General features: G+C 41.1%; 1 protein-coding gene across 1 annotated transcript in view; it reads left to right on the forward strand.

Moving 5' to 3' along the window:
• The first annotated feature begins 2293 nt into the window (after positions 1 to 2293).
• The window catches only part of LOC109868490 (microtubule-associated protein 1B), a 30910-nt gene continuing 18214 nt past the window's right edge, over positions 2294 to 14989 (forward strand). The window contains exons 1-2 of the mRNA XM_020458088.2: positions 2294 to 2575; positions 6117 to 6218. Coding sequence (XP_020313677.1) covers positions 2392 to 2575; positions 6117 to 6218 — 286 coding nt within the window. The 5' untranslated portion in view covers positions 2294 to 2391. The remainder of the gene's footprint in view (positions 2576 to 6116; positions 6219 to 14989) is intronic.

The raw sequence follows: 14989 nt of genomic DNA on the forward strand, positions 1-14989 counted from the left end.
GTATGAGGGAAGCTGGATAATTACATTAAGGGAACACTAGTGTAGCCATGTTATTATCTGTGTGTATATATATACAGTACCAGTCAAAAGTTTGGACACACCTACTCATTCAAGGGTTTTTCTTTATTTGTACTATTTTCTACATTGTAGAATAATAGTGAAGACATCAAAGCGATAAAATAACACATGTAGTAACCAAAAAGTGTTAAACAAATCAAAATATATTTTATATTTGAGAGTCTTCAAAGTAGCCACCCTTTGTCTTGATGACAGCTTTGTACACTCTTGGCCTTCTCTGAACCAGCTTCATGATGTAGTCAACTGGAATGCATTTCAATTAACAGTGTGCCTTGTTAAAAGTTCATTTGTAGAAATTCTTTCCTTCTTAATGCATTTAAGACAATCAGTTGTGTTGTGATATGGTAAGGGTGGTATATACAGAAGACAGACCTATTTAGTAAATTATGGCAAGAACAGCTCAAATAAGCAATGACAAATGACAGTCCATCATTACTTTAAGACATGTCAAGAACTTTGAAAGTTTCTTCAAGTAAAGCTGCAAAAACCATCAAGCGCTATGATGAACATATTTTATGTACACGCTGCTATTTCCCAGTTTTGCCTTCTTGCCAGGTCGCCCTCGCAAATAGGTTTTTAACCTCAATGGGTATTACCTGGTTAAATGAACATTCAATAAATGAAAATTAAACTGGCTCTCATGAGGACCACCACAGGAAAGGAAGACCCAGAGTTACCTCTGCTGCAGAGGATAAGTTCATTAGAGTTAACTGCACCTACGATTGCAGCCCAAATAACTGCTTTACAGAGTTCAAGTAACACACATCTCAACATCAACTGTTCAGAGGAGACTGTGTGAATCAGGCCTTCATGGTTTAATTGCTGCAAAGAAACCACTACTAAAGGACACCAATAATAATAAGAGACTTGTATGGGCCAAGAAACAAAACCAATGGACATTAGACCAGTGGAACTCTGTCCTTTGGTCTAATGAGTCCAAATTTGAGATTTTTGGTACCAACCGCCGTGTCTTTGTAGGTGAACGGATGATCTCCGCATGTGTGGTTCCCACCGTGAAGCATGGAGGTGGAGGTGTGATGGTGCTTTGCTGGTGACACTGTCAGTGATTTATTTCGAATTCAAGGCACACTTAACCAGTATGGATACCACAGCATTCTGCAGCAATACGCCATCCCATCTGGTTTGGGCTTAGTGGGACTAACATTTGTTTTTCAACAGGACAATGACCCATAACACACCTCCAGGCTGTGTAAGGGCTATTTGACCAAGAAGGAAAGTGATGGTGCTGCATCAGATGGCCTGGCCTCCACAATCACTGAACCTCAACCCAATTAAGATGGTTTGGGACGAGTTGATGCGCAGAGTGAAGAAAAAGCAGAAAACAAGTGCTCAGCATATGGTGGGAAGCTGGTTGAGAGAATGCCACGAGCGTGAAAAGCTGTCATCAAGGCAAAGGGTGGCTACTTTCAAGAACCTAAAATCTGAAATATATTTTGAGTTGTTAAACACTTTTTTGGTACTACATGATTCCATATGTGTTATTTCATAGTTTTGATGTCTTCACTATTATTCTACAATGTAGAAAATATTAAAAATAAAGAAACCCCTTGAATGAGTAGGTGTGTCCAAACTTTTGACGGGTACTTCATGTGACATATCACTTATCAATTCAGTAGTAAACTTGCACAGAAATGAAAGTAAAGGGCAGAAGGTGCTGATAGAGGAGAGCTTTAGTTTACCGACTCATCATCCTGGTATTTGTGGGAATGACAGGTTCTGTGACAGCAGCCAGTATCAGGGCAGTGACAGCGCAGACAGAGACAAGCACAGTACTTGAGGCAGAACCAATGGATCATACCTGAGATGATAAGAACTTCTACATAAGACTGCCATGACACACACACACATACACACACAGAGAGAGAAAGAGAGGGAGATGGAGAGAGACAAAGAAAAAGAGAGAGAAAATAGTACAATTAAGATATTACACTTATATCCTTTCTAAAACATTGGTAGGCCAATATCAATAGTCCTACACCTGCATTAACAAATCTTCAAACATATAAAATAGTCATGGCACTTACCAAGATGAGTAGGGCACAAAATTTGATTATAGAAAATTAGGCCTACACCAAAACATTTAGGGGATTCATCAATCTCCCCCTAATCAGCTTCCGGGGAGTTTGATTCGCTGCGGATGACGTCAGCTGTTAGCCCTCTCCTCCCCTGGTTACTGATCATGGTACAATGTCTAGGAGTATAAAACGCAGGACCACTCCTTTCACGGCGTCTGGTGACTTCCTCTCATTTCCGTAGCTGGACAGGGGTGTGTGTTGCCCCGTGTAAGCGAGGATGGCGACGCTTGTGGAATCTGCAGACATTGAGACTTTAAGCAGTTCGAGCAACGTTATGGCATCCCCAATGTCCGCGAGTCTCTCGCACCGTTTTGACGACAACAAATTTTACCTGCTTGTGGTTATTGGAGAAATAGTCACGGAGGATCATTTGAAGTGTGCCATTGCGGATATAGAAAAAGGTAAGAAGACAGAGGGAGGCTACAGCCTTGCCCGGTGTTGAGGAGGTGGTGGAAGCTATCCACAGCCTAGGTGGTAGCAGCACAAGCATCACTTTATGTGTCGAATGCTTTGTCATACAACTATAGCCGACTTTCTATTCTTATTTGGAATATTGTGAAAATAACCACATCATGCGCCAAGTCTGGATGTCATGTTTTGTAACCTTGAACTTACTTTATGTATAACACAATCTAATTTTGGATACATCGACCTCCATAGGTATTAGGCTATAAAGCAATAGGCCACCTGAATGGAAAACTTAATGATTTTGTTGTTGTTGAAGTGATGTGATATTGCGGGTTGCGCGCACAGCCCCTCCCAGGTGGTATCTGCAAATCTGTGGGAAGCGCAAATCAAACAGATGGCATCCGTCGACACCCCAAAAACCTTTCCCCCGCACCTCTTCTCCCTGTCTCCATACACATTCTATATAAGGACTGCAGGCTATACCTTTCCAAAGCACAAACTATTCTGCAGTGTTACTTTAAATCAGCCACACGTGGTAAAGATGCCGAGAATGATTCAGCATTCTTATTGTGAGTCAATAAGACATTCTTTTTCTTGAAATGTGATGCGCACCAGTGAGAGGGTATCGAGCACCTAGCGTCTGCTTGTTCTTGTGTGGTGCATCCGTTATTTCGTTGTCAGAAATGTATACATAGGCCTATTGTTATAAAGGGGTCCAACCCTATTGTCCCTTCTACCCATGCGTAAATCATTAAAAAAACATATTTTCGGTGTTAAATAGCCTCGTCTACACAGTGCATTCTCAATTACTGAGACAGCTTTTCTTCCACTGTGTCCATTTACAGAACAACAAAGGAAGGTGTATGCTACTTATTGGCAGGTGTGGGCACTCCAATAGTACCGTATTTTGAACACGGTGTTGCTTTGTCTACGTGCGTGAAAACCCTCCTCTTGGTGCTGCATCTTAAATCACCCACCGTGCCCACCCCAGCGGGACCCATCCCATCCCATCCCCATCCCTGCTTTCTTGTTTCCGCATCCAGCTCTCTCTCATCCGACACCGGCATGTAGGCGTGGCCCACTCCGCAATGCGGTCCCTACGGAAAGTCGTAGGGAGCGCTATTCAAACACAAAGGGCGTTTCTGATTGACAGGCTACTGGGGACAGAGGTTGGTATGACAAGAAGAAACTATGGCGGAAGAACGAAATGTGTGGGCGGAAGAACAAAATGTGTGGGCGGATTACGGCACCATGTTTCATAAAATGTTGGAACAAAGGATTAAAAACCTGTTGAGGCCTAATTCAAAGGAATGATGTCTTTGAAAATTCATGCTATGGTTTTCCTACTGTCCTTTTTGTTTACAGTATAAACACACTATTAATAAAGCTTTCATAATTTAGTCCATGTGAAACATTCAATTACCTGTTATGTTTATTAGATCGGACAAAGTAGGTTTTCAGGCATATAGGCAAATTGTTATTATGGCAAATATGATCATATACCTACTACGCAAAGAATGAATGATTTTTTAAAATGAAAAACAAGACTTTTGTTTTGAAACATTATTATTGTTATAATAATTATTGTGTTTGGTAGCTTATTATTACTATTAAATATCTGTGATTTGAATGGGTTGATGCTACTAGTGCCATGACCTCATGTCAAGTCAAATCAGGAATTGTACACAATTGCAACAGTTCCAGTAATCCTTCGTCATCTTCCAGGAAGGCATTGTTTCTCCTGTTGAATCATGTTCCACCTTATTATTTTCCTAAATACTATTTTTTAACTGCACTGTTGGATCACTGTTCTTAATGTCTTGTATTATATTGACTCTTTTTTATATATAAGCACTTCAGAAACTATTTTTTATCACCCATCTACACACAATAGCCCATTATAACAAAGTGAAAACATGTTTTTAGAAATGTTAAAATTGATTGAAAATGAAATATAACAATATCTCATATACATAAGTATTCACAGCCCTGAGTCAATACTTTGTAGAATTATCTTTGGCAGCGATTACAGCTGTGATTCTTTCTGAGAAAGTCTCTAAGAGCTTTCCACACATTGATTGTGCAACATTTGCCTGTTATTCTTTTCAAAAATCTTCAAAAACATTCACTGTCTTCTTGGTAAGCAACTCCAGTGTAGATTTGGCCTTGCGTTTTAGGTTATTGTCGTGCTGAAAGGTGAATTAATCTCCCAGTGTCTGGTGGAAAGCAGACTGAACCAGGTTTTCCTCTAGGATTTTGCCTGTGCTTAGCTCCATTATGTTAATATTTTATATTTATCCTGAAAAACTCCCCAGTCCTTAATCATACAAGGATATCATAACATAATGCAGTCATCACTATGCTTGAAAATATGGAGAGTGGTACTCTCCATATTGGTGTATTGGATTTTCCCCAAACATAACACTTTGTATTCAGGACAAAAAGTTAATTGCTTTGCCATTTTTTTCCAGTATTACTTTAGTGCCTTGTTGCAAACAGGATGCATGTTTTGGAATCTTTTTATTCTCTTCAGGCTTCCTTCTTTTCACTCGTCATTTAGGTTAGTATTGTGGAGTAACTACAATGCTCTTGTTCCATGCTCAGTTTTCTCCTATCACAGCCATTAACCTCTAACTGTTTTAAAGTCACCATTGGCCTCATGGTGAAATCCCTGAGCGGTTTCCTTCCTCTCTGGCAACTGAGTTAGGAACGACACATGTATCTTTGTTGTGACTGGGTGTATTGATACACCATCCTAAGTGTAATTAGTAACTTCACCATGCTCAAATGGATATTCAATGTCTGTTGTCGTCCCCCCCCCCTCCACAATTTAGATTTTTTTTTTGTAAAACATAATTCCACTTTGATATTGTGTGTAGACCAGTGACAAAAAAATCTAAATGTCATCCATTTGAATTCAGGATGTAACACATGTGAATACTTTCTAAAGGCACTGTATATATGATATGTTGATTTTATCTGTAATATTTTATGAATTGAATTGGGTCAAGTTAGTAGCCTTGCATTGGTGTGGCTTTGCAATTGTATTTTAGCAACACAGGAAATGTTCCTATTTTCCAATAAAGTTCATCAGAGTTTAAACACACCCCGTTTCATTACAGTAAGTAACAGTGTCATGTACAGAGGATAGATGACAACAGAACCCAGGTTATGACTCAGCCTTGGCTAGCAGCACCACCCGCAGCCCCTGGCAAACTAAAGCTAAAGCACTTTATAGATATTTCCTATTATAGATTTCCTCTCTCATGCCAAATGGTACATGTTCATTACAGGACAGACCCAATGAAATGGAAGAGTGAGACCAACTTTGAATAGATGCCGGTGACATTGAGACTCATGAATTGAAAAAATCTGGACCTTTTGCCAGCTACAAGCCAAAGCCAAGGCCCTTGATGCAAAATCTATGGGGAATATTGATTGTGTGCCAGCCTCTGCCAGGCTAGCCTAGTGATGGATGAAGTGGGTTTTGCACTCATGTCATTCTTTCCATTGATTGTTTTGTTTTCTGTGCAGGGATTCGCTCATGGGACACCAACCTCATTGACTGTAACCTGGATCAGGAACTAAAGCTCTTTGTCTCCAGACATTCAGCCCGTTTCTCTGCAGATGTACGAGGTAAGGTCAAGCACAAAAATGTGAAGAAGTGACAATGCAATCTTGCATGTTTACCAAAGGATATTCACCTGTACATCACTTCTTTACAATTTCAAAGAACATCTCTCTCTCCTCCCCCTCTCTCTCTAACACTACCTCTATTTCACTCACTCTCTCTCTCACTCCCTCTCTTTCACTCCTCTCTCATTCACACCCTCTCTCTCTCTCACTCCCTTGCCCTCTCTCATTCACACACACTCTCTCTCTCTCACTCTCTCTCTCTTTCACTCCCTTGCCCTCTCTCATTCACACCCTCTCTCTCTCTCACTCCCTTGCTCTTTCTCATTCACACTCTCTCTCTCTCTCTCTCTTTCACTCCCTCTCTCTCTCACTCCCTCGCCCTCTCTCTCACTCCTCTCTCATTATCTCTCTCTCTCTCTGTCTCTCTCACTCACACAATTCAATTCAAGGGGCTTTATTGGCATGGGAAACATATGTTAACATTGCCAAAGCAAGTGAGGTAGATAATATACAAAAGTGAAATAAACAATACAAATTAACCGTAAACATTACACATACAGAAGTTTCAAAACAATAAAGACATTACAAATGTCATATTATGTCTATATACAGTGTTGTAATGATGTACAAATGGTTAAAGTACAAAAGGGAAAATAAATAAGCATAAATATGGGTTGTATTTACAATGGTGTTTGTTCTTCACTGGTTGAACTTTTCCTGTAGCAACAGGTCACAAATCTTGCTGCAGTGATGGCACACTGTGGTATTACACCCAGTAGATATGGAAGTTTATCAAAATCAGGTTTGTTTTCGAATTCTTTGTGGATCTGTGTAATCTGAGGGAAATATGTGTCTCTAATATGGTTATATATTGGGCAGGAGGTTAGGAAGTGCAGCTCAGTTTCCACCTCATTTTGTGGGCAGTGTGCACATAGCCTGTCTTTACTTGAGAGCCAGGTCTGCCTACGGCGGCCTTTCTCAATAGCAAGGCTATGCTCACTGAGTCTGTACATAGTCAAAAGCTTTCCTTAAGTTTGGGTCAGTCATAGTGGTCAGGTATTCTGCCACTGTGTCCTCTCTGTTTAGGGCCAAATAGCATTCTAGTTTGCTCTGTTTTTTTTTGTTAATTCTTTCCAATGTGTCAAGTAATTATCTTTTTATTTTCTCATGATTTGGTTGGGACTAATTGTGTTGCTGTCCTGGGTCTCTGTGGCGTGTGTTTGTGAACAGAGCCCCAGGACCAGCTTGCTTAGGGGACTCTTCTCCAGGTTCATCTCTCTGTAGGTGATGGCTTTGTTATGGAAGGTTTGGGAATCGCTTCCTAGAATTTAATTGAATTTACATTTCTGGATTTTGATCATTAGCGGGTATTGGCCTAATTCTGCTCTGCATGCATTATCCGGTGTTCTACGTTGTACACGGAGGATATTTTTGCAGGATTCTGCATGCAGAGTCTCAATTTGGTGTTTGTCCCATTTTCTCTCCTCTCTGTCTCGCTCTCGCTCTCACTCCCTCTGTCTCACTCTCTTTCTCACTCCCTCCAACTCTCTCTCTCTCTGTACTGTGGTTAGTTACTAGGTGCAGTAACCCCCAGCAGTGTACAGTGTGTGATCTCTGAGCTGTCTGAGATTGTATTATGTATCCCTGGATCTGCAGTGTCAGTGGTGAGCTTTGCCATGTCCCTATAGTGTGGGCAGTGAAGGAGTAGTTCTAATGGACTAATGAGTCTATAGCTAGCAGGACATCTGGTGGGCAGGGTGCCCTTGACTGGGAACAGACAAGAGGTCCCATTTTTTTAACCTTATGCCATACTAATAACCTACATGTTATTTCATTGTAATTACACTGTGAACATTGCTTTTATTAGTATGTAATATTGTCTCTATTGCACTGTACGACCCACAGTACGCCTCTCTCCTAAGAGAGATCTCACTGAGAGAGGTGTTGATCTCAGTGTAGGAGGAGAGAGGTGTTGATCTCACTGTAGGAGAGAGATAGGAGAGAGGTGTTGATCTCTGTGTAGGAGAGAGGTGTTGATCTCTGTGTATGAGAGAGGTAGGAGAGAGGTGTTGATCTCAGTGTAGGAGAGAGGTGTTGATCTCAGTGTAGGAGAGAGGTAGGAGAGGGGTGTTGATCTCAGTGTAGGAGAGAGGTAGGAGGGAGGTGTTGATCTCTGTGTAGGAGAGAGGTAGGAGAGAGGTGTTGATCTCTAAGTAGGAGAGAGGTGTTGATCTCTAAGTAGAAGAGAGGTGTTGATCTCAGTGTAGGGGAGAGGTGTTGATCTCAGTGTAGGAGAGAGGTGTTGATCTCAGTGCAGGAGAGGGGTGTTGATCTCAATGTAGGGCTGTCTGTTTTTTGGCTGAGGAGGTGAGGGCACACTCACGCTAAGCCCTTTGAAGACATTAGTGCCAATGGGCTGCGTGTGCGTGTCTGTGTGTGTGTGTGTGTGCCTGTACGAGCTCACCTCTCTGACCATGGGCTGTGTCATTGTCAACCGACAGCTGGTGAATCAGCAGTTTGTATATTTACATACCTAGAGGTTTGCATATTTCATTTGATTTGATCACCCATGTCAAGCAAATGGTGTTGTGATGTCAGTTACGTGGGAGTGTCCTAAGTAGATGCAGTGGATTGCATTGAATATTCTCCACATCAATGGAATATTTTTCATTTCATAATAAGAAACTGTAGATTACAAATAAACCTCACATATGATACATACAGATGTAAACCAATGGGCTGTCTTTTTACAGGGTCTAGCCAAAAAGCATGATATCGACTGCTAAGCAGTGACCCAACAGGAGTCTATAACCATTTAACTTTCACTGCACTGAGCATGAAAAGCTTTTTGGCTTTTATTCTTCTGAGGTACACTCTGCCCTCCTCCTTGTCCCCTATTTTTATTTTCTCTCCTCCATACTTCCCGGTACTCTCTTTCCTCCAAGCAGCCTCTCCCTCTCTCCCTCTCTTTCTTTGTGTGTTGTTGCCATGCAACGTGGCTCAGATGCAGATGCAGAGGAGACTCCTGGGTAATTAGCTGAATGAATCCCCCAGTGGCCTGGGTCTGGGCTTCAGAATAAAGGAGGGAGGGAGAGAGGGATATATAGGAGGGATGAACGGATGGAGGTAGGAAGGTAAGGATAGAGAGATTAACTTCTTGCGTCGAGCAATCCCGTATCCGGGAGCGTAATCATAGCCTCAAGCTCATTACCATAACACAACGTTAACTATTCATGAAAATCGCAAATGAAATGAAATAAATATATTGGCTCACAAGCTTAGCCTTTTGTTAACAACACTGTCATCTCAGATTTTCAAAATATGCTTTTCAACCATAGCTACACAAGCATTTGTATAAGAGTATTGATAGCTAGCATAGCATTAAGCCTAGCATTCAGCAGGCAACATTTTCACAAAAACAAAAAAAGCATTCAAATAAAATAATTTACCTTTGAAGAACTTTGGATGTTTTCAATGAGGAGACTCTCAGTTAGATAGCAAATGTTCAGTTTTTCCAAAAATATTATTTGTGTAGGAGAAATCGCTCTGTTTTGTTCATCACGTTTGGCTAAGAAAACCCCCCGAAAATTCAGTCATTACAACGCCAAACTTTTTTCCAAATTAACTCCATAATATCGACAGAAACATGGCAAACGTTGTTTAGAATCAATCCTCAAGGTGTTTTTCACGTATCTATTCGATGATAAATCATTCGTGGCAGTTTGGTTTCTCCTCTGAACCAAATGGAAATATGCACGCAGCTGGAGATTACGCAATAATTTCGACGGAGGACACCAAGCGGGCACCTGGTAAATGTAGTCTCTTATGGTCAATCTTCCAATGATATGCCTACAAATACGTCACAATGCTGCAGACACCTTGGGGAAACGACAGAAAGTGTAGGCTCATTCCTGGCGCATTCACAGCCATATAAGGAGACATTGGAACACAGCGCATTCAAAATCTGGGGCACTTCCTGTATGAAATTTCATCTTGGTTTCGCCTGTAGCATTAGTTCTGTGGCACTCACAGACAATATCTTTGCAGTTTTGGAAACGTCAGAGTGTTTTCTTTCCAAAGCTGTCAATTATATGCATATTCGAGCATCTTTTCGTGACAAAATATCTTGTTTAAAACGGGAACGTTTTTTAATCCAAAAATTAAAAGAGCGCCCCCTATATCGAAGAAGTTAACTCCCCAGTGGCCTGGGTTTCACAATAAAAGAAGGAGGGAAGATAGAGGGAACGAGGGAGGGATGGAGTGGTGGAGAGAGGGAGGAAGGAAAGAGAGGGATGGATGAAGTGTAGAAGAGAGGGATGAATTCAGTGGAATATGGTGAAAACAGAGACTTAAAGAGTCAGCGATACATAAGCAGCAATCCTGGCTATGTCTGTCAGGGAGGGATGGTTTCCTCTTTCACTTTCGATGCACAGGCACATCTATCTCTCTCTCTCTCTCTCTCTGTCTGCCTGAGGAGTTGCTCAGTCAGTCAGCCAGTGTAATCTAATCTGCTCTTTAATATCGACTGAATTTAATGCCTATCAAAGGACTTAAATATGAGCTCATATGGGTTCATTTTATTTTGTCCCATTTCATTATTTTTGTTGTTGAAATTCCTCAAATAAACTCTGAAAAAAAAGAAACATCCCTTTTTCAGGACCCTGTCTTTCAAAAATGATTCGTAAAAATCCAAATAACTTTAGGGTATAAACACTGTTTCCCATGCTTGTTTAATGAACCATAAATGAATGAACATGCACCTGTGGATCGGTCGTTAAGACACTAAGAGACTACTGTGATTATTATTATTTGACCCTGCTGGTCATCTATGAACATTTGAACATCTTGGCCATGTTCTGTTATAATCTCCACCCGGCACAGCCAGAAGAGGACTGGCCACCCTCCCAGCCTGGTTCCTCTCTAGGTTTCTTCCTAGGTTCTGGCGTTTCTAGGGAGTTTTTTTCTAGCCACCGTGCTTCCACATCTGCATTGCTTGCTGTTTGGGCTTTTAGGCTGGGTTTCTGTACAGCACTTTGAGATATCAGCTGATGTAAGAAGGACTTTATAAATACATTTGATTTGATTAGATTAAAGAGCTTACGGACGGTAGGCAATTAAGGTTACAGTTATGAAAACATAGGACACTAAAGAGGCCTTTCTACTGACTCTGAAAAACACAAAAAGAAAGATGCCCAGGGTCCCTGCTCATCTGCGTGAACGTGCCTTAGGCATGCTGCAAGGAGGCATGAGGACTGCAGATGTGGCCAGGGCAATAAATTGCAATGTCCGAACTGTGAGACGCCTAAGACAGCGCTACAGGGAGACAGGACGGACAGTTGATCGTCCTCACATTGGCAGACCACGTGTAACAACACCTGCACAGGATCAGTACATCAGAACATCATACCTACGGGACAGGTACAGGATGGCAACAACAACTGCCCGAGTTACACCAGGAACGCACTATCCCTCCATCAGTGCTCAGACTGTCCGCAATAGGCTGAGAGAGGCTGGACTGAGGGCTTGTACGCCTGTTGTAAGGCAGGTCCTCACCAGACATCACCGGCAACAATGTTGCATATGGGCACAAACCCACCATCGCTTGATCAGACAGGACTTGCAAAAGGTGCTATTCGCTGACGAGTCGTGGATTTGTCTAACCAGGGGTGATGGTCAGATTTGCGTTTAGGAGGAATGAGCATTACACCGAGGCCTGTACTCTGGAGCGGGATCGATTTGTAGGTGGAAGGTCCGTCATAGTCTGGGGCGGTGTGTCACAGCATCATCGGACTGAGCTTGTTGTCATTGCAGGCAATCGCAACGCTGTACGTTAAAGGGAAGACATCCTCCTCCCTCATGTGGTACCCTTCCTGCAGGCTCATCCTGACATGACCCTTCAGCATGACAATGCCACCAGCCATACTGCTCGATCTGTGCGTGATTCCCTGCAAGACAGGAATCTCAGTATTTTGCCATGGCCAGCGAAGAGCCCGGATCTCAATGCTATTGAGCATATCTGGGACCTGTTGGATCGGCGGTTAAGGGCTAGGGTCATTCCCCCTAGAAATGTTCGGGGACTTGCAGGTGCCTTTGTGGAAGAGTGGGGTAACATCTCACAGAAAGAACTAAAACATCTGGTGCAGTCAATGAGGAAGAGATGCACTGCAGTACTTAATGCAGCTGGTGGCCACACCAGATGCTGACTGTTACTTTTGATTTTGACCCCCCCTTTGTTCAGGGACACATTATTCCATTTCTGTTAGTCACATGTGGAACCTGTTCAGTTTATGTCTCAGTTGGTGAATCATGTTATGTTCATCCAAATATGTATTAATGTTAAGTTTGCTGAAAAGAAATGCAGTTGACAGTGAGTTTCTTTTTTTTGCTGAGTTTACATTATTTGGAGCCACTTCGTTTTTTTGTTTATAGCTTTTAGTCAAATTAGGCCTTTTATCATTAGATGAATAGCACTCATCTTTAGGCTAATCTGCATGTCATTGTGTCCTTGATAGAGAATATGAGCTGCAGGCAACAACTCAATTAAGTCGTAATCACTCCATTGTCTGTGATTGTCTGTGATTGTCTGTGATTTGGTTCAGTGGCAGGGTGGGTAGAGGTCAGTGGAGGCCTCTCGGTGGCGGAAGAAAAAAAAAGTGAAACATTTCAAAAATGTAATATTTTTAGATAAAACTACACTAAATATATTCACGTCACCAAATAACTGATTAAAACACAATGTTTTGCAATGAGGGTCTACAGTAGCCTCAACAGCACTCTGTAGGGTAGCACCATGGTGTAGCCGGAGGACAGAAAATATCTGTCCTCCTCTGGGTACAATACAAAACCTAGGAGGTTCAAGGTTCTTAGCCCCTTCAGTAAACTTACACAGTAATTATGACAACTTCTGGAGGACGTCCTCCAACCCATCAGAGCTCTTGCAGCATGAACTGACATGTTGTCCACCCAATAAAAGGATCAGAGAATGAATCTAGTACTGAAAGCATAAGCTACAGCAAGCTAGCACTGCAGTACATAAAATGTGGTGAGTAGTTGACAGAGAGAAACACAATAGTTGGGCAGTTTTAAATAAATACATTTCCTCCAAAATGAAGGGGAAACAGCAGAAAGAGAGAAATCGCTATATTTCATTGTTAGGAGTTAAGAAAACGGCCCTTGCCTTAATTGTCGAAAAAAGTGAGGAGAGAGGAAACCCCAACATAATTGGGTCTATAATCAACAGCCTAACTGTTAAATGTGCCTGGCTTTAGAAATCATCCATATATAACTACAGAAATAACACAGATCCTGCTTCTGTTGCCTGTTTGAGTGTTTGTTTAATAACCTACTGATTCTGTGAGCGGATAAACAATTTCACAAATTCAACTGTTTTTAACCTTTGCTATGCTGTAACAAAGGCTTTACACATTTATTTAGTGTTGTTTACACTGTTCCAATTTGTCAGAAAAATGATATTTATAATAATAACAACCCTCCTTTTTCTTGATATCCTTATTGTTATTATTACTATTATTATTATTACGATCATCATTATAATAATAAGTAATGCCATTGTCATTAGTAGGTTTAGTATAGCAGCCTTGTATAACCACCATTGAGCTGTAGGCCTAAGAGCGCATGCTGTTTAGTGTTAATACTGTAACTTACTTAGGCCTATATTTCAATACTTATTATATAGGCTACAGTTCATCACACAGAATATGAGTCATTCATGATTTGAAATGCAATCAAGAATTTTAGATTTAAAATAAAATAACAAATTGACACTTGTATAATTAGCATAAACAATAAATAAACCGTTCCATTCATGAAATTGCATTCACGATTGAATATGACTGCTTTTAGTCTTTGCTGTAATAAAGGCTTTACAATAAATCAATAAAAACCGTTACAACAGACTCTCTGGTACGCTTATTTAGTGTTATTTACATTGTTCCAAACGGTTAGAAAATGATATTGTAATCTAACAGCACCTGTTTAACATACATAATATGTATGCAGTGTTTGCTCCTTACCTTCTTTTTCTTGATCTCCAGTATTTTCCTCAACTAGTCACATTTATTCCATACATCAGAGTTCCCCTTTACCTCCTGAGCAACCAGTAAACATTCCCCCATTTCGAGTTATTTTGTCACATCCTCTGCATCCATTTTGCTGTCACATTTGTTACGGTTTTCGGAGTTTGTTATAACCAATTTATTGATGTGATTATGATATGCTATAGGTAAGGCCCTATTGGTCACGTGCATGTGATGCATACATGTGCCACGTAAAGAGAATAAGGGTTGAGGGAGTAGGTTTGAGGGATTTTGGTATCAGAACTTTTCAGTCAGAAATGGCTGTAATTATGTTGCAGCCTCAGCATGATAAACACTGTTGATGTTCTGTGGTGGTCGCTGCAGCAGGGAGGAGAGAGACACAACGGGTGCTAGTCATTCACTTACTGTCATTTTTTTATTTACACAGTGCAGCAAGTCTGAGCTCGGTCTGGCACAATCAAATCAATTGCGGTCCGACTCCTTCTAGTCATTTCTATATCTTTATTATTTCATCAAACAGTGTGCTTAAATCATCAGACAAGCTCTGTGCATATAGTTGATTTGATTCAAACACATAGGTTGTCTCTATATATGGAAAAATACACGTTTAAAAATTTTGACCAATCGATTGGTCGAAAGAACAGACGACTCTCGGTCAACCAAGATGTTTTTTAGTCGGACAGCCCTACAAGGCGGAAATGAATATGTCACTGT

Source organism: Oncorhynchus kisutch, linkage group LG23, assembly GCF_002021735.2.
Source record: "Oncorhynchus kisutch isolate 150728-3 linkage group LG23, Okis_V2, whole genome shotgun sequence".
Taxonomy (NCBI): domain Eukaryota; kingdom Metazoa; phylum Chordata; class Actinopteri; order Salmoniformes; family Salmonidae; genus Oncorhynchus; species Oncorhynchus kisutch.